This window comes from Orcinus orca, chromosome 20, assembly GCF_937001465.1.
Source record: "Orcinus orca chromosome 20, mOrcOrc1.1, whole genome shotgun sequence".
NCBI lineage: Eukaryota > Metazoa > Chordata > Mammalia > Artiodactyla > Delphinidae > Orcinus > Orcinus orca.
The window spans coordinates 57,813,240-57,840,369 of record NC_064578.1 but is presented as its reverse complement, the minus strand read 5'-3'; the positions used below and the strand labels follow the sequence as shown (position 1 = coordinate 57,840,369).

The 27,130-nt window shown below is 43.0% G+C and overlaps 3 protein-coding genes and 1 non-coding gene across 8 annotated transcripts in view; 2 read left to right on the top strand and 2 right to left on the bottom strand.

The window, feature by feature from the left end:
• Nucleotides 1-27,130, top strand: part of LOC101284368 (zinc finger protein 211-like) — a 274,839-nt gene that overhangs the window by 200,668 nt on the left and 47,041 nt on the right. The window lies entirely within an intron of this gene.
• On the bottom strand, nucleotides 63-25,000 carry ZSCAN4 (zinc finger and SCAN domain containing 4). The gene is made up of 5 exons (XM_049703324.1): nucleotides 24,880-25,000; nucleotides 5,787-6,072; nucleotides 1,486-1,988; nucleotides 1,196-1,361; nucleotides 63-1,103 (listed from the first exon to the last, which is right to left on the bottom strand). Exons 3-5 carry the CDS (start codon nucleotides 1,879-1,881, stop codon nucleotides 346-348), a joined length of 1,320 nt encoding a protein of 439 aa, XP_049559281.1. The 5' UTR covers nucleotides 1,882-1,988; nucleotides 5,787-6,072; nucleotides 24,880-25,000; the 3' UTR covers nucleotides 63-345.
• On the top strand, nucleotides 7,607-7,713 carry LOC117197960 (U6 spliceosomal RNA). The gene has a single exon (XR_004478869.1). It is a non-coding gene; the product is annotated as a U6 spliceosomal RNA (small nuclear RNA).
• On the bottom strand, nucleotides 18,154-26,413 carry LOC117197933 (zinc finger protein 211-like). Its single transcript, XM_033411874.2, has 4 exons — nucleotides 26,282-26,413; nucleotides 25,619-25,657; nucleotides 24,880-25,009; nucleotides 18,154-20,332 (listed from the first exon to the last, which is right to left on the bottom strand). The coding sequence occupies exons 2-4, from the start codon at nucleotides 25,649-25,651 to the stop codon at nucleotides 19,017-19,019; spliced, it is 1,479 nt and encodes a 492-aa protein (XP_033267765.1). The 5' UTR covers nucleotides 25,652-25,657; nucleotides 26,282-26,413; the 3' UTR covers nucleotides 18,154-19,016.

Below are 27,130 nucleotides of genomic sequence, written 5' to 3'. Positions count from 1 at the left end.
AACTTATTTTTTTTGGGGGGAGGGGTGAAACAATAAATGGAAAATACAATCAGGAAATTACATTCTTTTTTTTTTAACTGTCTTTTAAAATTTATTTTCTTTCCTTTTTAAATTTTTAATCTTATTTAATTATTATTACTTTTGGCCGTGCTGCAAGGCATGTGGGATCTTAGTTCATGGACCAGGGATGGAACTTGTGCCCCCTGCAGTGGAAGTGTGGAGTCTTAACCACTGGACCGCCAGGGAAGTTGCCACATTTTTTCTTTTTTAAATTATTTTTATAAAGTATATTCTATAGAGCAGTACTATGGAAATAAACATACGCACATACATAATTTATATACATCACATTGGGGCCACAGCCAAGGGAGATTTTAGTGTGGAGGGAACACTTTTAAGGGCAATTTTCTGGTGAAACCTAAGGTGGCGGTGGTAGGTGGAGGACTGGCGGAAGCGTCTCTGGCAAAGGGAACATACATAGGGCTTCTCTCCCGTGTGGATTCTCTCGTGAGCCCGAAGGTTGGTTTTGTGGTTGAAGGCCATTTCACACATGCTGCACATGAAAGGCTTCTCTCCTGCATGAATCCTCTGATGCACATGTAGGTCTGATGCCTGGAAGAAGCCTTTGCCACACTCAGCACAAATATATGTCCTCTCATTATTGTGTCTTTTCTGGTGAACTTTTAACCGAGAGGAATACCTAAAGATCTTGGGACACGTCTCACATTTGTATACTTTTGGGGCTCCGTGGAATCTTTCTTGGTGTTCCCCATGTGCAGAATTCCCCTCAGTGCTCTGGTGCGTAGAAACAGACTCAAGGGTGACCTGGTCTGGCTTGAAGAGAAACTCTGGTTCCACCTCCACAAGGACATCTTGATAGGAGGGTCCTTTCAGGGATCCTTCCTGGGACCTGGAGGGGTCTGGACCTGCTCTTCTGGAGCTGAGTGGATTCTCCAAACAAACACCTCTTTCTTCAGGCCTCGGACTGTTCTCTTCTTGGATAATGAGTAGGAAAGGTATTTGATTGCTTGGACTAGTAATACGGTCATTTACTTGACAAGTTTTCAAAGAAATGTTGCCACAATTTTCTTTACCTTCACATTCTGTAGCGGGGGAAAAAGGGACTCAGTGAAGTTATGCCCAAGAAAGAGTCCACACAGATCATCCCTCTGGTCTCTGGGCTTTCCCCACTCACTTTGTCTTGTTTCAAGGGAAGTATCTTGAGGCACCCAGAAAGGTGTCCCCATTTTCTCTCTTGCTGGAGTTCCTGTCGACAACTGTTTTGTGAAGTGAACAATGACTTCTCTTAAGGGTGTATTCTCACTAAAGAGGGCTTCCTGTCCCTGCATGTGGACGTGGACCTGTGAACAAAGCCTGATTACTATCTATAATAACATCTTTCTCTACTTCCAGGCAACTCCAACAGACTACTTATTCCTTACACCCCCTTTCCCCTCACCCTGGGGGTCAGAACCCTCTACTTACTAAGCCAGGTGGCTTCATGCCATCATCGGTCAGACCTTCCATGAATTTCTCCAGGTTTCTGCCGCTTGCATTCCATTTCTCTTGTAAAGTGGACCTGTCACCGCAGCGGCCATTGATCATAAACTGTTCCAGGACCAAACGAGAAATTATTTCATCCTTGCTGTGTTTTTCTGGCTGCAGCCATGAATGAAATAATTTATAGAGTCTTTGCAGCTCCTGCCTTGCACTTGAGTTATTATTGTTTTGAAATAAGCTGAGCTGAGTGCTCTGGAACTCAGAGATCCCCTCTCTCTCCTGGATGGCAGATCCTTGGCTGGGTTTAAGCTCTAGATTATCTGACACAGGATCCTTCCTTGATGGTTCATCTTGAAAGGAGATTCTGAGGTCTAAAGCCATTCTTAACAAGAATTCTCAGAGAACCGCAACTTCAGGGATTCAAGCTCTGCTGACTTGTTTCTTGGGGGATCTCTTTCAACAACTGGTGGATGTTTAAGAACTGCAAGCTAGAAATAGAAGAGATATGTAATAAATTACAACACTGGTATAATTGAAAAAAAACAAACAAAATTCAGGTTCAGTTGAGTTCACGGATGAATTCTACTAGACATTTGGTGAATACACAAATGGAGAAAAGCGTAACCTCATCAGTCATCCCAGAAATGCAAAATAAAACTACAACAACATGCTACAAAATAACTACCAGAATCACTAAAATAAAATAGAGTTAGCATTGGCATGGATTGGAGCCCCTGGCACTCTCAGTCACTGCTAGTGAGTACTCACGTTGGAAATGCTTTGACTAGTATGTGCTAAATCTGTATTTATGCATTCCCTGTGACTCATCAATTTTACTCCTCGGCATGTACTCAACGGAAGAATATACTCGTGTGCATCAAAGGCATATACAATAATGTTTCTATCAACATAATTCATAATATTCCCATGCTGTAAATAATCTAAATGTCCAACATTCAATGGGACAGATTACAATTAATTGATGTAGAGGCATATTTGATAGCAATAAGAAGAAATTCTTCATGCAACAACATAGAATAACCACAAAACAGAATGTCAAATGAAATAATCCAGGCACCAAACAATACATTTTGTTTCTTCTTGTTTATGTTCATTGAAAAGCATATAAATACTATCAATATTATTTAGGATGTTGGTTAAAATTTTGGAAACAATAGTAGATCCTGGGATAGGTACATATGGAGGGCTCCATAGGACGACCACATGCCAGTTTGCCTGGGACTAAAGAGAGTTCGTGTGATGCTGTACTTCCAATTTTAGCTGGCGATAGTCTACCTCTTGATCTTGGAGGTAGTTACACATGAGTGTTTCTCTGTAAAAATCCACCAAGCTATATACTTTCACTTTTCCTTTTTTCTGTATGTGCATTACATTTCAATTTTAAAAGTTCAATTTTAAAGAGTAAATAGCGTCTTAAGTTGTAATTGGACATGATTTAACTGAACGAAGGCGATCTAGTACAAAGATGTTCTTTCAGTCATTATAAGAAAACAAAATATGACAAACAATTGACAAGAAAGTGAATGAAATAGGACAGGCTGGAATCCATATACATGATTTCATCTTGTGTTAGAAACTCGTACATCAGACACAAACATCTGCAAAACCACCTCAGCTACACCCCGTGTCAGCCCAATGATACATTCCTCAGGAAATTTTCCTTTTACTTTCACCTCTTTCTTTTCTCCAATTACTCTTCCTTATGAAAAACATTTGTCTTTGCTTCACTGATCTTATCAAAGTTATAATTTTATATTGATCTGTTTCTTTCTTTTTAAAAGTAAATTTATTTATTTATTTTTGGCTGCGTTTTGTCTTTGTTGCTGCACATGGGCTTTCTCTACTTGCGGCGAGCGGGGGCTACTCTCCGTTGCGGTGCGCAGGTTTCTCACTGCGGTGGCTTCTCTTGTTGCGGAGCACGGGCTATGGGTACGCGGGCTTCAGAGCACAAGCTCAGTAGTTGTGGTGCACGGGCTTAGTAGCTCCACGGCATGTGGGATCTTCCCGGACCAGGGCTCTAACCCATGTTCCCTGCATTGGCAGGAGGGTTCTTAACCACTGCACCACCAGGGAAGTCCCTATTGAGCTGTTTGTATTGCCTATCCTTTTCTACTGGAGTGTAGGATTCAGAGGAGAAACTGAGTTTGTATTATTCAATATTGATTTGAGACTGCAAATCAATGATCTGGGCAACCACAGGCATACCCCTTGGGATGTCAAACAGATAAAAGATTTAATCCTCTTTCTATATCATTGCTCTATTTTTGTGTGTGTGGTTTTTTTTATATATAGTCAACATTTCAAAGACTTGTATTATTATTATTATTATTTTTGTCCACACCAAGCAGCTTGCAGGATCCTAGTTCCCCCAACCAGGGATCGAACCTACACCCTTGGAAGTGAAAGCACGGAGTCTGGACCACCAGGGAATTCCCAGAGTTTTTTTCTTTTGGCTGCGCCACGCAGCATGTGGGATCTTAGTTCCCCGACCAGGGATGGAACCCACGCCCCCTGCATTGGAAGTTGGAGCTTTAACCACTGGACTGCCAGGAAAGTCCCTGGATTTGTTGGGTTATTTTTTTTAAAAGCAAACATTGTGCCACAAAATCAGAAAATGTGGGTGTTTGTTGGGATATGTGGGCTCCCAAATACCTAATTAATTTCTGTTAACTGATGTCATGTTTTATGTCAACCTCACCTGCTGATCTGATCAAACTAGCCACGCCTCATCTCATCAATGAATGAGGCAAAGATGATTCTAGGCAAAACCCTATAGGAGAAAGTTGAACACATCCTTGCCTTCTCCTAATCCACTTATCACACCTATTTAGTCAAACTTTTTTTTTTTTTTTTTTGCGGTAAGCGGGCCTCTCACTGTCGTGGCCTCTCTGGTTGCGGAGCACAGGCTCCGGACGCACAGGCTCAGCGGCCATGGCTCACGGGCCCAGCCGCTCTGCTGCATGTGGGACCTTCCTGGACCGGGGCACGAACCTGTGTCCCCTGCATCGGCAGGGGGACTCTCAACCACTGCGCCACCAGGGAAGCCCTTAGTCAACCTTTTTAAAATGTTAATCTGCTCAGCTCATGCTCCACTTAATTCCCTCCATGGCTCCCTCTTGCTCTCAGGGAAAAGCACTAAGTCCTTCGTGGTTCCACCAGGCTTTGCCTGGACTTGTCCTCACCCTTCCCACCCCACCTTAGGTACTGTGGCTGGTTATCTACATCCGGGTATACTGGTCTCTATTGCTTTTCTTTTTTATGTATAATCCATACCTCCTCCTTCACCTGGGACTCCCCATGAGTTCTCTCTCTCTCTCTCTCTATATATATATATATAATTTTTTTGCCACACCACATAGTATGTGGGAGTTTAGCTCCCCAACAAGGGATCGAATCTGTGCCCCCTGCACTGGAAGTGTGGAGTCTTAACCACTGGATGGCCAGGGAAGTTCCATGGGTTCTCTTTCTGGACTACCCCAGGCACACACAGACCACATGGTCACATTTGCAGACATGCACTCAATTTCACACAAACAAGGCCACGGAGCACTATTATGGCTAGGACCTTGGAATTTGAAATTGCCATATTTTGAATTTTCATCACAAGAAAAAGGAATGTAATGATGAATGCTGACGGATGTTAACTAGACTTACTGTGATCATTTCCCAATACATGCAAATATTGTATCATATGCAGTACATCTGAAATTAATACAATGTTATATGTCAATCATATCTCAATAAAAAACAAAACACAACAAAAACCCCCCAGACTGCCAATGTTCTCAACCTGGAGCCTGGCATTTACAAGCTGTGTGGCCCCAGACACGTTACACATCAGGCCTCCATCCTTGTCATGGGGGCTCTGATCTCTAATGACACTCAGCTCAGAATTTCCATGGGAGCTAAAAGAATTGATACATGTGAAGCACGTGGAGCATTCACTGGTAACTGACACACACCCTTTCATTTTCAGCCCCACCATCATCTCAATCGGCCGTGAACCTCCACTGCCACAAGATGCAATAAAAATGAATTACTAGAACATAAAATTAACAAAAAGCAATGCCAGACTAACAGACATTCCTAGGAGAAGTCTACTTCAGTCAGGCCAGATTTTGCACAGCCAGAGCAGCTTTCACAATCGACGATCCCCCATGCCTGAGAGACATCCATATCTTTGTACCTAGGAATTTTCTCCCCACAGCTATGCATAAATATACACGCATACACAATTGCACACACACACGAAATAGGAAACTTACCTCCTCCAGAAGACTGAACTTCAGACTGGGTAATCTTGAACTGAAGGCTGAGGACTTGCTGTGTGACTCACTTTCTGAACTGGGTTCATCTGACGTGCCTTCCCAAGGCTCCTCCCTTTTATAGGATCAGGGACAATAATGCATTTAAAGACGTGATTGGATAAAGTGTAACTGTTGATGGAATCTCTGTTGGAATCTTCATCAGCTGCAGCTCCAGCTTTTCAGTATGGTATTATATAACAGCCCTGGGCCTGGGGCAATAGGCCACAATCAAACACACATATTCCTGCAGTGAAATATAACAACATTCGCACTTAAGTGGGGATATAATGTTTAATCTCACGTCAAATTTTGTCCTATGTGAGTCTTATACAAAGTTAACACTTTCCAATTTTCCAACACTTGTGGATTGCAAGTGCAGAAAACAAGGCTAAGATTCTCTCCTGGGAATTTCCTGACGGTCCAGTGGTTAGGACTCTGCACTTTCACTGCTGAGGACACAGGGAACAAAGATTCCTCAAGCCCTGTGGCACAATGCGGGGGTGGGGGTGGGGGGATTCTCTCCTCCTGTGCATCGGGTCTGGTGAGTCAGAGGGTGCCCCAGTACCCCAAAGGAGGGGTTTCTAATCCAACAAAGAAATTGTAGAGGCTGAAACTAAGGTCATTTAGTGGGAAGGAAAAGAGCAGTTCTTATTTTATATAAAGGAAGCACATGATGTTTGATGGACTTTTGGGGACTGAGTTAGAGGAAGGGGTTAAAATGGGGAGAGACTTCTGGTTTGAAAATGTGGTGGGAGGGGTGGGGTCTTACACTCACTAGGGGGAAAGCAGGAGGAAGAGATTTTAGGAAAACTCAGCACTTCTGTTTCCTGACTTCTTGTGGAGTGAGTGACCACCTGGAAGATCAGAGAAGAGATAGGGAAGCAGATGGAATGTTTTTTGGAGAGAAGGGACTTTTGCAGCAGTCCTAACATTATCTGCTTTCAAGTTATATCCAGAATCAAATCACGTTTTACCCTGCACTGCCCAGGCCCCATCATCCTTCCCTTGGATTAATGAGGTCAGCTCCTAACTGGCTTCCCCTCCTCCCAGTAGTCTTCCTTCCTTTCTTTTCTTTTTTTTTTTTTGGCTGAGCCACAAAGCTTGCAGGATCTTAGTTCCTGACCAGGGATTGAAGCCGGGGCCATGGCATTGAAAGCACGGAGTCCTAACCACTGGACTGCCAGGGAATTCCCACACAAGTCTTTCTATTCCCAAAGCAGCCATCATAGGGACCCTGTTATAACCGAGCCTGGACACGTGCCTCCTCTGTGGAAGCTCCCCAGTGGCTTCGAGTTACTTACAGCAGGGCTCAGACTGCCTCTGGTAAAAAAAACTTCGCCGCTCCCCGTGGCCTCACAGTTTCACAAAGTTCAATAAAGCCAAATTATCAGGGACTTCTTAGTGGTGCAGTAGTTAAGAATTCGCCTGACAGTGCAGGGGACACGGGTTCAAACCCTGGTCCAGCAAGATCCCACATGCCGTGGAGCAACTAAGCCTGTATGCCACAACTACCGAGCCTGCGCTCTAGAGCCCATGAGCCACAACTACTGAGCTCACGCACCACAACTACTGAAGCCCGCATGCCTAGAGCCCATGCTTCGCAACAAGAGGAGCCACCACCATGAGAAGACTGCTCACTGCAACGAAGAGCAGCCCCCACTCGATGCAACTAAAGAAAGCCTGTGTGCAGTAACGAAGACCCAACGCAGTCAAAAATAAATAAATAAATACATAAATGAATAAAGAAATTTATTAAAAAGAAAAAGAAAAGCGGTTTCATACTCGCTTCGGCAGCACATGTAATAAAATCGGAAAGACACAGAGAAGATTAGCATGGCCCCTGAACAAGGATGACACACAAATTAGGGAAGTGTTCCATATTTTGTGCACTTCCCTACCATCCTGAAACCCGTTGCCAATTCACACACACACACACACACACACACACACACACACACACACAGAAAAGCGGTTTCAGTTACCACCTACATGGCCTCAGTTCAGTCATTACGAGCTGTACTAGCTTCAGACTGTGGTGCTGGAACAGACCGTGATATCTGGCAAGAGGGGTCTGAGGAGAGGTCAGGCAGATCAGCTGCCCCTGGGCTGTCAGGCCATCCCCTCTCATCCCGCAGACTTTTGGGATGACAGCTCAGGAAACGCCTCCACCCTGGCTAAGTTAAGATGAAAACAGATGATCCTGGTTGCCTAGTGTGGTGAAAACTGGGCTCCCTTCCCTGGCCCATCTCCTCATTTCATACTCTTGCATCTGCCAGGGCATCTGGCCTGACCTTGGCCATTCCTCCATACACACACAGAGCAACTCATACATCCAGGAAAAAGTAACTAGATACGGAAGAAGAATCGCAACCTCACAAAAATCATAGTAAGCAACATATGTTATATAGTATAAAAAATTGGAAGTACAAAGAAATTAAAATAAGAGGATAAAATAATCCAGGACATGAGGAAAGAAAAAAGCCACAGGAGCAAGAAGATATGCTTCAAAAAATTGGGAAAATGTTGGTTATGGAAAACATTGATAAAGAAAGGACTGAGTAGAATACATAGGAGGATGGGGATATTTAAAGAATGAATCAGTGAGTCCGATGATCAGATTGAAGATGACATCTAAATGGCCAAGGGTAGGAGAATGAAATAGAAAGCATAAAAGAACAAAAGTTGTGATCAACCTGTGGGAAGGGATTTTCTCTGCTTTATGCCTCTGAAACAGTGGCTAACACCTATTGCTATTAAATACTAGTTGTGGGATACATAAAGAAAATGGAACTAGAAACACCAAGATCTGGATCCAAGTTTTCTTCAAAAAAGGGGGAAAATATGTGATGCCCGGGCAGGAGACATGGGGTGGTGGTGGGGGAGGATGGGGTTCAGCGGTCTAAAGTCAGGTGCAGACATGAGATCCTTTTTTTTTTTCTCCTAAATTATCCTTTTTTACTTTTTTAAAAACATCTTTGGGCTTCCCTGGTGGCGAAGTGGTTGAGAGTCCGCCTGCCGATGCAGGGGACACGGGTTCGTGCCCCGGTCCGGGAGGATCCCACATGCCGCGGAGCTGCTGTGCCCGTGAGCCATGGCCGCTGAGCCTGCGCGTCCGGAGCCTGTTGCTCCGCAACGGGAGAGGCCACAACAGTGAGAGGCCCGCGTACCGCAAAAAAAAAACCAAAAAAACCCCAAAATTTTATTGGAGTATAATTGCTTTACAATGTTATGTTAGTTTCTGCTATATAACAAAGTGAATCAGCTATATGTATACAAATATCCCCATATCCCCTCCGTCTTGCGTCTCCCTCCCACCCTCCCTATCCCACCCCTCTAGGTCGTCACAAAGCACCGAGCTGATCTCCCTGTGCTATGCAGCTGTTTCCCACTAGCTGTCTATTTTACATTTGGTAGTGTATATATGTCAGTGCTACTCTCTCACTTTGTCCCAGCTTACCTTTCCCCCTCCCCATGTCCTCAAGTTCATCTCTATGTCTGCGTCTTTATTCCCAGACACGAGATCCTTGAGTTGCTGGGCTCTGAAGGGCATGGTTGGAAGTGGCCAAAGTTTAGGGATGAGGCAGGACGACCCATGTGGGTGAGTCAGGGGACGAGAAGACAGAGGCACAGGTGACCGCTGTTGGGGGCACCATGAAGATGTTACCTGAGGGCATATGTATAGAGGCTGGCAGGAGTGGTAAAGAGGCCAGAATGCAAGAAGGCAAGGGTCCTGGGAATTCCCTGGAGGTCCAGTGGTTAGGAGTCTGCGCTCTCACTTCTGAGGGCATGGATTCGATCCCTGGTCGGGGAACTAATATCACACACACACACACGCACACACACGCACACAAAAATCTAAAAAAAAAAAAAAAAGGCAAGATTCCTACTCAGGAAATGGCGCAGCTCATTTAACTTGAGGGGGTGCGGCAGGGTCTCTCCCATCTCCCAGTGGCCCTTAATCTTGAGCCATTTAGAATAGCTCAGAGACAGTTACCGACTTGGGTTCTTGGAATTTTGCCTTTTTTTTTTTTTTTTGGCTGCGTTGGTATTCATTGCTGCGTGTGGACTTTTAGTTGCGGTGCGTGGGCTTATTGTGGTGGCTTCTCTTGCTGTGGAGCATGGGCTCTAGGCGCGTAGGCTTCAGTAGTTGTGGCTTGTGGGCTCTAGAGCACAGGCTCATTAGTTGTGACGGACTTAGTTGCTCCACCGCATGTAGGATCTTCCCGGACCAGGGTTGGAACCAATGTCCCCTGCATTGGCAGGTGGATTCTTAGCCACTGCGCCGTCAGGGAAATCCCTCTTGGACTTCTTTAATCAATAGAAATTGGTTAAGAGGCCAGGGACTTCCCTGATGGTCCAGTGGTTAAGACTCTGAGCTCCCAATGCAGGTGGCCCGGGTTCGATCCCTTGTCAGGGAACTAGATCCCACAAGCATACTGCAACTAAGAGTTCACATGCTGCAATAAGACCAGGGGAAACCAAATAAATAAGTAAATAATTTAAAAAATAAAAAGAAATTGATAAGAGGACAGATGAGAAATTTAGGCAAGGCTTTATTGGGACTTGTGCTGCATGCAGGAGGGAGCAAAAACAAATAATAGATGCACTTGCTCTCTCCTCACGAAGAGGCAAGCTGGTCTTTTATATGGGGGGAAGAACAGGAGCGGATTAGTGGGTCTGCCTGCCCCCTTGGTGGTGTTCTGTGCAGGTATCATGCATAGTACACTGCTTTTGCTCCTGGCAGGCAGTCACCTCAAAGGTGGCAGTTGGGTTTTGGCCTTTTCATATCTTATTGTTTATAATTTGCCCCAACTTCTCATGCATATATTTTTAGTCCCTTAGAGTTTCTTTGTATTCTGCTCTTCAAGAAGACGTTTGTCCAGGGGCAAGTACTGCAGTAAAGGGTCTCATGTCTCAGGTCCCAGCCTGTCTCAAGGTGAGGAGCCAATCTTTCATTATTTCACCTGCGGTGGCCTATCAGAACTGAGCAGCTGAGGGCCAGATCCCAGTCTTTCTTTTGTTTTCCTGTTGGATGTTAACGTCCAATCTCAGTAGAAAGGCTTTTGGTCTCTCTAAGGCTGTTGTTGATATAGATGATGCACACATCCATACTTACTATAACGCTTTGAAATTGATGAGGGGTTTTCCCCCTGTATCAGTAGTTTATTCCTTAATATTGATGGGGAGTATTCCATTTATAAATATAACAATTTCTTAACCATTCATCTGTGGATGGATGTTTGTTTTTGTTATCTAGTTGTTGGGTTTGAAGAATAAAGTTCCTGGAAAGTGCCAATACGTACAAATAGTTCAGTAGACACAGGTTTCCATTTCTCTTATAGTTATACTTAGGAAGAAGTGGATGATTAACTTCATTAACTGCCAGTGTTTCCAAATTTATTTTTACTATTTTGCATTCCTACCAGCAATGTGTGAGAGTTCCACTTTTCTTCACATCTTCAACACCTAGATATTTTCAGTCTTTTAATGTTACCATTAAAATGAGTGTGCAGTGGGACCTCACTGTGGTTTTCATTCATATTTCCTTAAATAATAATACTGAATATTTTCATGTGCTTACTTATGATTCATATATCATATTTAGTGAAATGTGTTCAGATGTTTTGCCTATTCTTTTAGTAGTGTTGTTTACCTTATTATATGTTCTGTATACCTGCCTTTTGTCAGATATAGGTTTTTAAAATATTTTTTCTTAGGCCATAGATAGATTTTTTTCCATTTCCTTATCAGTACCTTTTGAACTGTAAGAAATTTAAATTTTATTAAAGTCTAGTTTATCATATTTTTCTTTTATGGTTTGTGTTTTTTTCCTATGTAAGAAATCTTGGCCTAAAGCAAGAACAAAGAGCATTCTTCCTGTTATATTTAAGATGGTATATATTTCTATCTCTTATATTAAGGTTTATGGCCCATTTTGAGTTCACTTGTGAATATTTTGAGGGAAGGGTTGAGGTTCTTTACTTTTATGCGTGAGGATATCACAGTTTTTCAGAATAATTTGTTGAAAATATTATCCTTTCATTTTTAATTTGGCAACTTTGTTGAAAATAAATTAATTATATGCATGTGGCTCTATTTCTGGACTCTTCCATTGCTCCATTATCTATCCTTTCACCAATACCACATGGTCTCATTACTATAGCTTCATAGTGTTGTTTTTTTTTTCATAGTAAGTTTTGAAATCAGGTCTTTAAAGTCCAAATTTGTTCTATCTAAGAAAATAGAAAGTGCTTTGACTATTATAAGCCTTTTGCATTTCCATATATATTTTGTTATTTTTTTAAAGAGAACATATTATTGTCTTCATAATAAAAAAGATGAAGCTTGGAACTGGATTGCTTGGCCTTGTATATTCTTTTCTCAATTCACATGTGAAGCAAGGAGTGTGGGCTAGTAGCTAAGTGCTTGGACTCTAGAGACACACTGTTTTTCTAATTCGTCTGAGCTGTGCCATTTACCAACTGGCTGACCTTGGTCCTGTCCATTCTCCTCAGTACTCAGGATTCACATCTGTAAATGTGGGAAAATGGGACATTGAACTGTACAGCTACGCAGTGCAATGAAGACCCCAACCAGGTGTGAAAGTGAAGAAAAATTCCCTGCAAAGAGAAAAGCATGTATTAACACCCCAAAGTTAGTGAGAGCTTGGCTTGTTGGTATAGAGAGTGAAAGACTGCAGGGCTGGAGCGGGAGACTTGTAGGTAGTGAGATGAGCGGGGTAAGGGCTGCTGCATGTATTTTGGAGTCTATGATGAGAAATTTGGGTTGTATTCTTACTACTCTGGGAAGTTGTGGGGATTTAGCAAGACAAGACACATGATCTGTTGTTTTGTTTTTTTCAATGTCTTATTCCGAAATAACTGTATATTCACAGGAAGTTGCAGGTATAGTACAGAGTATCTTTCACTTAGTTTCCTCTGTGGTAGCAACTTATGTAACCTTAATATCAAAACAAGGAATTTGACATTGGTTAAATCCTCGTATCTTTTTCACAGTTCACCGTTTTTACGTGTGTGTGTGTATGTGTGTAGTTCTATGCAGTTTTTTTGTTTTGTTTTGTTTTTTTGTTTGTTTGTTTTGCGCTACGCGGGCCTCCCGCTGTTGTGGCCTCTCCCGTTGCAGAGCAGAGGCTGCGGATGCGCCAGCTCAGTGGCCATGGCTCACGGGCCCAGCCGCTCCGCGGCATGTGGGATCTTCCCGGACCAGGGCACGAACCCGCGTCCCCTGCATCGGCAGGTGGACTCTCAACCACTGCACCACCAAGGAAGCCCCTATGCAGTTTTATCATATGTAGAATCACGTAGGCACAACCACAATCAAGATACAGAATTTTTTTGGCAGGAGGCCAAAAGGTTATATGTGGCCCCCAAATGCAGATACTACAAGTCACATAAAGAGAGGGAAGTCTGATATGGAGGAGGATATGCCTGCAGAAGTGAGAAGTATTTAGGGAAATAAAACCAATAGACCTTGAGGGCTAAAATCTTGAAAACAGCATTTGACATGAGCAACCAAGAATTAATATATTGCCAACAGGAATTTTGGTCAGGACCTTATAGTGACCATCCTGAATGGCTGGAGTATATATTTTTTTAAATTAAAAAACCACTGGACCGCCAGGGAAGTCCCTAGAGTTGGTATTTTAAAGGGAAGGCCAGGGAAAGTTGCCCTTTAACTACATAAGCAAGAGTAGCCCTTAGGCACACTGGATGAAGATAAGAAATCCAGTGGGGTGGCATGAAGCTGAAATGTGTGGGGCAGTAGCCCATCTGTTCTCTGTAAGCACAACAATGAATGTATGCCTTGCACAATTGTCTAGAAAATCCCCTCACGAGGGGATGTCATCAATGTAGCGCCATACTTGGGTGTGTGGGGACAGCTGGATCCAATTAATTTCTTGTGAGTTGAGGTTGTATGTGATGGCTGAACCGTTGCGGTATCCCATGGGCAAATAAGTAAAGGTGTATAGTACTGAGTTCCTATGTAGGCAAAGGAGAGGCTGTTAAAATAGGCACTGGCTAGAATACATGTAAGAGCAAAGTATTGGCCTGTGAAGATTGAATGGCACATTCATTTGAATTATGTGAGGTATAGGGGCCTCAATGGATGGGATCAATGTAGCTGTAATCCACCATGAGATGCCATTCCTCCTAGGACAATTAACATCTATGGTGGTGTCTCAGATCTAAACAAAATTGGTTACTTCTCACTTTAAGTTAATGAACCTGATCTGTATGTCAAAGATATTCTTTTGATATGTCTTCAACATGATTTCTGGTCATATCATTTTCTCATTTAATGTGTTATTTTTGTCTATTAATTCCTTTTTTTATTTCGTGTTTAAATTTACTTGGAAAAGTTCGTGTAAATACACGAGGATAAATTTAACACACACACTTTCCTCCCTACCTGTATATGTATGAAACGAATCAATTATGGTTAGGATCCTTTCCGTAACATTTGGATTTGCTTACATACAGTAGCATCTGTTCTCACTCTCCCGATATGACCTCCTGACTGTTTGATTCATTCCTATAGTGCTCTTTTAGCCCCTGCCAGATGCCTGTATACAGCTGCACGATTGTAGCTCGTGAGATATGCCCTTCAAGATCCTGCCCCAGAACTGTGGACAATAGGCAACTATTTTCTTCCCAAAACATTAGTGCTAATTATATTTATTATTACAGTATGCACCAAATATGGACAATTGGTATGTGACAAAGACAAAAAGATAGACAGAGAGAAAGAGTCTTCAACAAATCCTAGTTTATATGCACTGGAAAACTTTAGAAATTAGGACCTAAAATCTGCTCCTCTGTTAAATATGGGTGATAATATTGAGAATGTCTAGAGCTAATAGCACTTTAAATTATAACTGTGCTTCCTCTGATTGTTCTAAAATGTACTGAAATTCCCCAATCACTTTACAGAACCCCAATTATTATGAATTATGTTGGATTACTTATGGCTTTTCTGTCAACAAGAACAAAGACACAAAATACTAGAGGATTCATACTGAAAACAGTATGGTTTTGACTCCAAAATAAAATGCTGGAAAACTGCATCTCAACTTTTAATTTATACATTTTTTTTTTTTTTTTGGCCATACTGAGTAGCATGCGGGATCTTAGTTCACAGACCAGGGATAGAACCCACACCCCCTGAAGCGGAAGTGTGGAGCCCTAACCACTGGACCACCAGAGAATTCCCTAATATGCATTCCTTCTGATCCTTTGTGAGAAAAACATTTTCAAAGTTTGGGGGTTTTTTTCCCTCAAGAACTGCCTGTACTTGAAATATCTTGCCTGCTCTACTTTTGTTTCTTGCATAATTGAAGTAGTGAATTGAATAATTTAACTGAATAAGTGCCATTATTATATCAATAGACTGTCTTTTGTTTCCAATGAAAATTTTGGTTTCAGGGTATAAGAATGTATCAAAACATCAAAATGTACACCTTAAATACATGCAGTTTATATGTTCCGTCAATTATACCTTCATGAAACAAATATTCAAAACCTGTCACTTCCTAATAATTTTATTATGTTTTATTATCATCTGTGTCCTACAGGTTATTGTAGCTACTGGAATAGTATGGCGGAGTTAGAATGATGGACCTCTGACAACTTTTCCCAACTCCATGTTCAGTGACATCATGTTGGCAGTTTGAAATTGGCCATGGTGGGAGTATTTATATCAGGGAAATTGGAAAACACTACAAACCAGGACTTAACTGTATTATTGAAAGCCTAGACTTAAGAATATAGGAACAATGCAGATTAAAATTGTAAGTATATGGTGTATGTGGTAATTACATTGTACAGAATGCACAAAAATTGAGGAAGAAAAATGAGCGTATTACTTGTTAATGAAAAGGGAAATAGTCACAACATAAAAAAGTAAAATAAGCATAAGATATAAAGATATTTTACCAAAAGGTAAACAGATGGCAAATAAACACATGAAAAAAATGCTCAACACCATGAATCCTTAGGGAGATGTAACTAAAACTACTGCTTCCTTACTAAAAGTGTAAATTCAAAAGACTGACAATACCAAGAATTGGTAAGAATGTGGAAGCATTTTACATAAACCTGGTGGGTATACAAAAGCAAACCATAATTTTAGGTCACCATTTGGCAGTTTTGTAAGTTAAACACTCACCTATTCTATGACTCAGGCATTATACTTTGAGTTACTAACACAAGACAAGTGAAAATACATACATACACATAGAATTACACACAAATGTTCTAGCACCTTTACTCACAATAGCCAAAACTGGAAGTAACCCAAATTCTCTTAACCAGACAAATGAATAAACAAATGGTATAAGTATAGAAAAGATACTACTCAGCAATAAAAAGAATGAACTACTATGGATCATTGAAGAATCTGAAAATAATTATGAACCATGAACGAAACCAGAAAAAAAAAAAAGTAAACATTTTATGAATAAAACCATATAAAATTCTAGAAAATACAAAATAATCTATTATAAATAAAGGTAAATAAATGATGGCTTGGGGGCCTGGGGAGAAGGGCCTGAGTTAAACTGGGGGTGAGAGACATGTTCATTATTGTGATTATGATGAGGTTTCATGGGTTTATATGTATGTAAAATTTAAATTGTATACTTCAAATAGATACAGTATATTGCATGTTGACTATACCTGAATAAAAATTTACAAAATGGTTCAAAAGAAAAATATAGATATCCCACTCTTTTCAGAAAATCAGGCCTGGCAATCCTATATTGCCTCTCTTTCTAATGACCTTGGAGGAGCAGCCTTGCCTTAGTGGTAGCAAATACTGATGAGTAATAGATTCCTTCCCACCTGAGTTAACAGGAATGTTGGCTGGTCACAGAGCCACACTGTGGACTAAGGCAGCAGTCCCCAACCATTTTGGCACCAGGGACAGGTTTTGTGGAAGACAATTTTTCAGCAGACAGGGGAGGGGATTTGGGCGGTGAGGTGGGGTGTGTGATGGTTCAGGAGGTAACGTGAGCAATGGGGAGCAGCAGATGAAGCTTCACTCACTCGCCCACCACTCAGCTCCTGCTGTGCAGCCCGCTTCCTAGTAGTCCGAGGATCGGTGCCGGTCCGAGGCCAGTGGGTTGGGGACCCTGGACCAAGGGATCTCCTTTCGCTCTATGCTTGTTTCTTTGTGTAGCAATGGCCTTTAGCTGAACATCCAAGAGAGGCTATAGGAATCCAGAAAAACAATAGCTTATTTTCTTTCACAATGACCTCAGCTAAAAAAGATACACTTGCCTGGAGGTTCTGAGAATTTCTGGGCATCTGTGCCCACTGATATTGCACAGTCACAGTCAATTTGTTGATGCAATTTTAGAAGGGGCACACTCCATCTACTCCACTGCACTCTCCTCCGCTCCAGGGTTTCTTTACCAAGATGGTTCCCCCTGGCCCTAGTCTCACAGTGGCATTATCTAGTGAACTCTGGGGATCATGGCATGTGGTTCTTTTGCAGGATAACTGCTGAGCATTATATGATATTTACTGTGAATAAGAAAAACAATTTGTGTTGTTATCAGAAGCACTGGAGGCTGTCATAACTTCCTGGCTCCTCAGGGTGTTTTCTCAGCCCACAAAAAACCCTGATACCCAGTCCACAAATTAGGACTCTGAAACCCTGCAGTCTTTCCTAGGAGACCCTGGGTAACAATGTACATTAGGCCAAAACCAGAAAGAAAGCTATATTCTTTATTTTTTTTGCAGTACACGGGCCTCTCACCGCTGCGGCCTCTCCCGTTGCAGAGCACAGGCTCTAGATGCGCAGGCTCAGCGGCCAAGGCTCACAGGCCCAGCCGCTCCGCGGCATGTGGGATCCCCCCGGACCGGGGCACGAACCCACGTCCCCTGCACTGGCAAGCGAACTCCCAACCACTGCGTCACCAGGGAAGCCCGAGAGCTATATTCTTTTTTTTTTTTTTTTTTACATCTTTATTGGAGTATAATTGCTTTACAATGGTATGTTAGTTTCAGCTTCACAACAAAATCAATCAGTTATATATATACATATATTCCCATATCTCTTCCCGCTTGTGTCTCCCTCCCTCCCACCCTCCCTATCCCACCCCTCCAGGCGGTCACAAAGCACCGAGCTGATCTCCCTGTGCTATGCGGCTGCTTCCCACTAGAGAGCTATATTCTTAATCATACTGACATGTGAGGCACACAAAGCATGGGACCTCCATGAGAGCTGTGCAGTCCTTAATGCTGGTAGAGCCCAGTTGTTTTCAGATCACCTCACACAGTGAATAGAACCCCAAGACCAAAGGTGGCTTAAACATTAATGACTTTATTATTAAAAAATGCAGAGCAATAGGAGGCATGCAGTTCCCAGCTTTGTGACTCGGAGGCTGGGAAAATCCAAGAGAAGTGTCACCAGAAACTAACGTGTCCCTGAATATGCAGTGCTCCCTGACAAGTCACCAATAGAACTCAGACAGGGTCCACTGGGCCCAGACTAGGTCGGGTCCAGACCCTACTTTGGAAATGAGAAGGGAATGAGGACCCCATAAGAGCTAATACTACTCATTGCTTCCCCCGCAAATGGGGATGGGACAGAGGTCAGCTTCCCTGAGTATGTTGGGAGGTAACTTTTGCACACTGTGGACCTCCCAGGTGATAGAGATGAAATGAATTCTCCCATAGATGGCACTGACATAAAGCTGGCAAGGGTCCTGGGCAGGCAAGAAATTATAACACAGTTCCTTAAAGATTATCACATACCTGGGACTTTAGGGAAATCTTCCCACTGCAGACTTTCAGATACATGGGCTTTAATTCAGGCAGATGGTTCCCTCCCAACTTCTCTCCTCCAGTGTAATTATACTAGAACTGTACATCCCAGCATATCTACGGCTTTTCACTAGTCTGAAGGCTCTGGTATTGAATGAGATCAGATTAGCAGCTAACAGATTACCTGCATTCACTGCACTCGTAAGACACCTTCCACTGTGAACTCTCTAATGTTGAATGAGGCTGGAACTTTGGCTAAAGGATTTTCCAGTCTCCACACTCACAAGGCCTTTCTCCAGTGTGAATTCTCAGATAAATGGCAGTTGGGGCATGTTCAACAGCCATTTATGGCATGTTCAACGAAGTTAGATTTGCAGCTAAAAGATTTTCCACATTCTTTTCACTGATGAGGTCGTTCTCCAGTGTGAACTCTCTGGTGGTAAATGAGACTAAACTTTCGGCTAAAAGATTTCCCACATTCATGGCATTCATAAGGCCTTTCTCCAGTATGAATTCTCTGATGTTGAATGAGGATGGATCTTTGACTAAAGGATTTTCCACACTCTCCACAATCATAAGGCCTTTCTCCAGTGTGAACTCTCAGGTGGTTAATGAGGTTAGATTTGCAGCTAAAGGATTTTCCACATTCCTGACACTCATAAGGCTTTTCTCCAGTGTGAACTCTCAGGTGGATAATGAGGTTAGATTTGCAGCTAAATGATTTTCCACACTCCTGACACTCATAAGGCCTTTCTCCTGTGTGGACTTTCCGATGTGAACTGAGGCTGGAGCTTTGCTTAAAGGATTTCCCACACTTACTGCACTCATAAGGTCTTTCTCCAGTATGAAGTCTCCTGTGGTGAATGAGAGTGGAGCTTCGGCTAAAGGATTTTCCACATTCATCACACTGATGAAGCCGTTCTCCAGGGTGACCTCTCTGATGCTGAATGAGGTTGGATCTTTGACTAAAAGATTTTCCATATTCCCTGTATTCATAAAGTTTTTCTCCAGTGTGAGCTTTCCTATGGCTATTGAGGCTGTAGCTTTGGGTAAAGGACTTCCCACATTCATGGCATTTATAAGGCCTTTCTCCAGTGTGGACTTTCTGGTGCTCAATGAGGTTCCATCTTTGGGTACAGGCTTTTCCACATTTGCTGCAATTATAAAGCCCTTCTCTAGTGTGGACTCCTTGGTCCTCAACAAGTGTGTCTATGCAGCTAAAGGCTTTCCTGCCTTCTCCCCAGTTGTGAGGCATTTTTCCACTGTGAAAGACAGCCTCACACTCATTATTGTTGTTTGGGTTCTCTTCAGTGTGAGTGACTGGTTGATGGAAAAATCTCGTGCTGGCTAAGAAGTCTTTCCCTATCTCCCTACAGGAAAAGGATTTCCCTGACACATAGGTTGTGTGGCTCTTTATAAACAAGGCTCTGTCCACAGAACTTCTGATGTGTATCTCTCCAATGTGCTGCCCCTGATACTGTTGAAGGTTGGCAGAGAAATAGAATCGATTCCCACAAGTGTATGGTTTCTGCCCAAGATGTGTTCCCTGGTGATCAGGCAAGTGCAAAGTATCTCCCAAGATTGGGCCACACATCTCAAAGGGCTGGGCCTTCTGGGGAGATGAACCTGCCTTGAGAGTCCTGATCTGTGACACTCCATCTACAGAAATGCTCTGTTGAGAAAGTGCTTCCTTATCTTCTACTCCATGCCAACAGCCTGAAAGTAAAGAAGTGATGATGAAGTACATGTTAACCTTATTGAGAGGGGGCAAAATCATCACAAATGTAAATTGACACATCAAAGAATCAGTCCATGAAACTGTTTTCAGGAAAAGGAAGTTGGGGTCAGCTTGAGGAAACAACTGCTGTGCCCTACTGGGTCCCTAAGGTCACAGGATGGTGCAGGCCTCACTAGGCATAGGACATGAGTAAAGGGTGTGGCCCAGGAGAAAGGCATGTTCTACAACTTATTCTTCTGTCAACAGCTTTTCTTCTTTTGGCCGTGCCATGCAGCATGCAGGATGTTAGTTCCCCAACCAGGGATCGAACCCGTGACCACTACAGTGGAAGCGTGGAGTCTTAGTCACTGCACTGCCAGGGAAGTCCTGTCAATGGCTTTTAGCAGGATTATATCTGCTGATGACATGTGATGCTGTTCAGAAGTCTTGTTCAGGCCCAAAAATATCTGACTGAAAAAAGGTAACAGGTGTTTAAGGATTATTAGACACGTGCACTCTTTAGGACACTACAAAATTGTAAAGCACTGAGGAGGGAAGAGTGTGAGGAATCAGTGAGGTAAACAGTCCAGAGAGGTGGGGAATAGTCTCAGCTGGAGTCAGAATACAAATGACTAGTATTAGACATGACAAGTCAGCGAAGTGTTAAGAATGGAGAAGGAAAGATGGAGGTGAAGTGTGGCCACTGGTGATGGCATCACCAAAACAAAATTAAAACAGGACAGGTTCTTGATATGATTGATATGAACCAAGCCCTGAAGTCATGTCTTCCCCCAACTGCCATTTATCGGGGTCAGGCCCCATCTGGGCCCATCTTGTGGAGAATGGGATCATATCCATCCTGGGAAGCACAGAGGACTCTTCCTCTAACCCCAGCTGAGCTACTGCATGAGAGATGGATGATACAAATCCTAAGGGAAGAACAGGAGAAGTCAGTAGCCAATACTGTCCCAGACAACTCAGACACAACAGATCACAGGAAAGATATTTCAAATATTACAAGAAGTACCCATGGGCACAGCTAAAGGGAAGGTGGCAGAGTAGTAAAACCAGGTATTTTCCCACCTGGACAGAAACTACAATGGTAGAATCAATCTGATGTAACTACTTTGCAATGCAAAATTGCTTTAATTTAGGTCAACTGCAGCTGTTACTATTACCCTGATATAAAAAAAACAGGCAAAGACACTAAAAGAAACCTACAGGGCAATATATTTGATGACTATTGGTGCAAAATTAATCAACAAAATACTAGCAAACTGTATTCAGCAGCATAGTAAAAAGATTATACACCATAAACACCTGGGATTTATTTCTAGAATGCCAGGATGGTTCAACATACAAAATTAATCAGGTAATATGTCATTTTAACAGTAAGAAAAAAACTTATTATCACCTCAATGTACAAAAACCATCTGACAAAATTTATCACCCTTTTATGATGAAAATACTCAACAAATTATATATAGAAGGAAACTAGCTTAACATAATGGAAGCAAAAAAATTAAAACACACAGCAAACATTAAACTCAATGGTAAAAGACTGAAAACTATTCCTCCAAGATCACTAACAAGAAAAGAATGCCAGCTTTCACCACTACCATTCAACACAGTATTAGAAATTCTAGACAGAGCAATTAGGCAAGAAAGACAAATAGGCATCCAAAAGAGAAAGGAAGAAGTAAAACTCACTACAGCTCATGACATCTTAAAGATTCCACCATAAAACTGTTAGAATAATTGAAGTTTGCAAAGGAAGAAGATATAAATACAAAATGAAAAAAATCAGTTATATTTCGATACATTAACAATGAACAATCTGAACGGGGAACTAAGAAAACAATTCCACATATAAAAGTACCTGTCAAGGGACTTCCCTGGTGGTGCAGTGGTTAAGAATTCACCTCCCAATGCAGGGGACGTGGGTTGAATCCCTGGTCAGGGAACTAGATCCCATGTGCACGCTGCAACTAAGAGTTCGCATGCCACATCTAAGGAGCCCACCAGCCACAACTAAGATTTGGCACAACCAAAAAAAAAAAAAAGTACGTGTCAAAAGTATAAAATAATTAGAAATAAACTTAACCAAGGAAGTAAGATTTGTACAGTAAAAAGTACAAAACACAGCTAAAAAAAATTACAGACAATAAATGGAAAGATTTCTATACTCATAGGCTGGAAGACTTAACACTGTGAAGATGTCAATACTCTCCAAGCCATCTACATATTCAATGCAATTCCTATCAAAATTCCCATGATGTTTTCTGCAGTAATAGAAAAATTCATCCTAAAATTCATATGCAATCTCAAGGGACACCAAATTGCCAAAACAATATTGAAAAAGAACAACAAAGGTGGAAGAGTCACAATTCTAAATTTCAAATATTACTGAAAACCTACAGTAATCAAAACAGTGTGATACTGGAATCAAGGCAGACATATAGACCAATGGGATAGAATAAAGAGCTCAGAAATAAACTCTCGCATATGCAGTCAAATGATTTTCAACAAGGAGGCCAAGAACATTCAATGGGGAAGGACAGACATGATGCTGGGAAAACTGAATATACACATGCATAAGAAGGAGGTTGGATGGATACCGGGTACATAAATTAACTAAAAATGCATCAAAGATCTTAAGAGCTACAACTATAAAACTCTTTAAGAAAACATAGTGGAAAAGCTTCATGACACCACATTTGGCAATGATTCCTTGGATACGACAAATTCACAAGGAACGAAAGAAATACAAACTGGATTTTATCAAAATGAAAACCTTTAGTTCATCAAAGGATAGTATGAACATAATAAATGGCAACTCATAGAATAGGAGAAAATATCTGCAAATCACCTATCAGATGAAGGGTTAACATTCAGAATATATAGAGAATTCCTAAAACTCAAGAACAAAAAATCCAAGCAACTTGATTCAAAAATTGGCAAAAGACTTGAACAGACATTTCTCCAAAGAAGATATACAAATGGGCAATAAGTGCATGAAAAGATGCTCAACATCACTAGGCTGTCAGGGAAATGCAAATCAAAATACAATGAGATACCACTTCACATTACTTAGGATGGTTATTACTCAAAAAAAACAGAAAAGAAGTGTAGGCAAGCATGGGAGAAATTGGAACCTTTGTGAAGCTGCTATGGAAAACAGTATGGTGATTCTTCAAAAAATTTAAAAAAGAATTATCATAAAATGCAGCAATTCTGATTCTGGGTATATACTCAAAAAGAACTGAAGCAGGGACACTAAAAGATATCTGCACACCCATGTTCATAACATCATAATTCACAAGAGCCAAAGGCAAAATCACCCAACTGTCTACCGATAGAATAATGGGTAAACAAAACGAGGTATATACAATGTTATTCAGTCATAAAAAGGAAGCAAACATACTACAACATAGATGAACCTTTAAGATACTATGCTAAGTAAAGTAGGCCGGACATCAAAGGAGAACTACTGTCTGATTCCACACACATGGGATACTCATAATAGGAAAATTCATATTTACAGAAAGTAGAATGGTGGTTATCAGTAGATGAGGGAAGTTACTGATTAAGGGGAACAGAGTTTGTCTGAAGATGAAAAAGTTCTGTGGATGCATGACTGATGGTTGCACAATGAGAGGGTACTAAATGCCACTTAGAAATGTAAATATTTTGTTTTGTATATTTTGCCACAACTAAAATAAAATAAAGAGACTTCCCTGGTGGTCCAGTGGTAAAGAATCCGCCTTACAATGCAGGGGACATGGGTTGGATCCCTGGTTGGGGAACTAAGATCCCACATGCTGCAGGGCAACTAAGCCCGTGCATCTCAACTACAGAGCCCACACGCTCTGGAGTCCACCCGCCACAACTGCAGAGCCCACGTGCTCTGGAGCCCGGGTGCCACAACTAGAGAGAGAAAATCTGCAAGCCACAACTAGAGAGAAGCCCACGTGCCACAACGAAGAGCCCGTGCACTGTAGTGAAGATCCCGCATGACACAACAAAGACCAGGTGTAGCCAAAAAAAAAATACAAGATAAATAAATAAATTAATTAAATATTTAAAAAAAGAAAAAGAAATATAAACCTTTAAAAAATAAAGTAAAACGAACTTAAGGAAAGGACCTCTCAAGATCATCTGTGTAAGCAGTGACTATATAAGTGACTACACTTCCAGGCACAGTCAGGAACAAATAAATGTGAGGTACAGGAAGGGAGCAATACTAGGGTGCCATAGAACTAGACAGTCACCCAGCGAGAGAGAGGGCATGACAGGTGGGATCCATTAGGCTGACTAAAGAACAGCGATACCTAATCCTTCCCTGTGAAGCTTCGGGGCAGGAGGTGCTGGAGTGATAAGGATGAGAAGTAGACATGCACTCAGCTCAACCCTTGAACCACAGCACATACCCAGGCAACTGGGAAAGGAAGCAGTACCCATGGTTTAGATGGAGACATACTTGACCCTGGAGAAAAGAGGAAGGCCAAGCCTTGCCCAGGGCATAGGGGCAGGTGTAAGAGCTTACCCAATGAAGATGTAAGTGCAAAATTCTCCAGCATCACATCGTGGTACAGGCATCTCTGAGCCTCATCAAGGAGAGCCCATTCCTCCCAGGAGAAATACAAGGCCACATCCTCAAAGGTCACACTTCCCTGCTAGGACAGAGACAGATGAAATCATCAACAGCCTCACTTCTGAAGACCCACAATCTATCTCCTCACACATCTACCCCATGTCCATCCTCATCCTAAGATCTCAGAGGAGGTCCCAGATCCTGGTGCCATTGGTGTCTGCTGTCTTCTCATACTCCCAGCACTGTGTTCACTCTGCTGTCCACTCTGCAACCACATGGGGCCTGTTAAGACCTAGATGCGTACACCTCCCTCATCTGATCCAGACCTCCCACTGCCTGCAGAAAAGATGCCTAACCTCACAGGCAGTCATTCCAAGTCTGACTCTTCCTCCCCACACCCAGTTTGTTCTCACCAGAAAGGAAGGAGACCTGCAATTCCCTAAACCAGCTTAGCCTCACCTCCAAGCACTTCCCGTTTTAGTGATAAGCTTCTACATCTCTTTCCATTGGTGGCCTGAAATGGGAACCCCTCCATCAAACCCCTGCACTCAACTCAGGACCCTGAGCTAGTATTCTCTAAGGTCCCCACACCGAAAGGTTGGGAAAATGGCAGGTGACAAGTCTCATGACGCCACAAATTTGGAGGAAATAGGGGTTGGGACCAGTGAGGGAGGACGAAACCGCCACTTACCTGATTAGGTTCCAAAAGCACTTCCGCAGCCATGGAAACCTGTGGGAAGAGGCAGGTCTTAGAGGGATGTGAGCATGGCATCCTACCAGGGGCTCAGGCCTTCCCTGCACCCCTGGGAGTCACCAGAGCCAGGTAATCTCGGACCGACCATCTAACCTCTGTATTGACTCTCAGCAGTTTTGTGTCCTTGGGGAAAAAACCCCAAACACCCTCTGCCGCAATGTCCTCAGCAGCCCTACAATTTGTGCTTCCACTGAACAGACTCTGGGGATTTTTTCAACTTAACTTAGATCATGTCCCTTTTACGCAAAAATTTCCATGGCTCCAAGAGCCCTAAGAAGGAAGGTACAACTCCTCAGCCTGTCACTGCAGGTGCGACTCTACCCACACTTTGTTCCCTGCAGAAGCAACACGGACCCCAGTTTTCCCCAATCCTCCCGGCTCAATCCGACCTCCCAGCCTTTGCACCTGCCGGTGCCTCCACCTGTGACCCTCTGCCACGCGCCATCACACCGTCTGTCAGAAACAGGGCCCCACACACGGCCACCTCACCGTCCTGGACACCGGGGCCTGGGCTGCGGGAACGAGAGCAGGCGCCCCGCACTCGAGGCTTTAGTGTCTGTTGGGGCGAGGGCGGTGAGGACCCGCAGAACGAGCGTTTACCTGAGGCGGGTCCCTCGGCGCCGCCGCCGCCACCTGAGCCACAAGCCGGGGCAGAGAGGGGACAGCCGAGCGTCCCGAACGGACCGGGCACCAACGTCTCCAGACCGGCCCCGCAAGCGGCGATGTGCCCGACTATAGAACCGCCTCTAGTCACTGGGGACAAAGCCTCTTCCCGCGCCTCCTCTGTCTGTCTCCCCAATACAGACTCTGCGCTCTGACCCCGAGGACTGCCAAAATGACCGCCACAAAATACAGGAAGTCTCGCCTTCACCCAGTGCGCCCTCCCGGAAATGCCGAAAGTCTGGATGTTCATTGGGTGTTCTTCGCTGCCGCTCAGCGCATAGCTTTCTGGGTAATGGAGTTCCCGCCGGCACACAGGCCCGCAGGAGCGGCGCCTTTGCTGGAATCTCCCAGGGAAAGGGTCAAGCAATGCCACGGGGCTGCTCAGAGCTGAAGGCCTTGTTCTTCTAGGTCGGAGAGAAGCTTCGCTTCCTCTCAAAGGGGCGAAGGCCAATTTCTGGGGAGTCCGAAGTGCATTTAGAAATCCTTCAATGCTATTGATCTCTGAAGTGTTTAGAAATTCGGATTCCATGCGAACATTGTCTGGTAGATGTGAACATTGTCTGGTAGATGCAAGTGATTATACATTATCCTATTGTCCTGTAAATGCACGCAGACTGAGGCATTAAAGTCATTTTTGTGAGCTTTAGTACGTTTTGTCTGGGAATTTAAAGAAAAGGAAAAAATCACCTGGGCCACAGTAGACAAGATAGAGGAGGCATATTGGACGGCTCTGACGAAGTCGGATGTGGTGGGATCCGGGCCTCTCCTTCCTGGTAGTCAATGATT

Coding starts and splice junctions, on each gene's coding strand:
- LOC117197933 (XM_033411874.2), bottom strand. CDS start 25,651: ATGGCTGCGGAAGTGCTTTTGGAACCTAATCAG. Junction 25,010..25,618: donor TGCTTTTGGAACCTAATCAG/GTAAGTGGCGGT, acceptor TCTCTGTCCTAG/CAGGGAAGTGTGACCTTTGA. Junction 20,333..24,879: donor TGCACTTACATCTTCATTGG/GTAAGCTCTTAC, acceptor CTTTACTTTCAG/GCTGTTGGCATGGAGTAGAA.
- ZSCAN4 (XM_049703324.1), bottom strand. CDS start 1,881: ATGGCTTTAGACCTCAGAATCTCCTTTCAAGATGAACCATCAAGGAAG. Junction 1,362..1,485: donor GCATGAAGCCACCTGGCTTA/GTAAGTAGAGGG, acceptor CTTTGTTCACAG/GTCCACGTCCACATGCAGGG. Junction 1,104..1,195: donor TTCCCTTGAAACAAGACAAA/GTGAGTGGGGAA, acceptor CCCCCGCTACAG/AATGTGAAGGTAAAGAAAAT.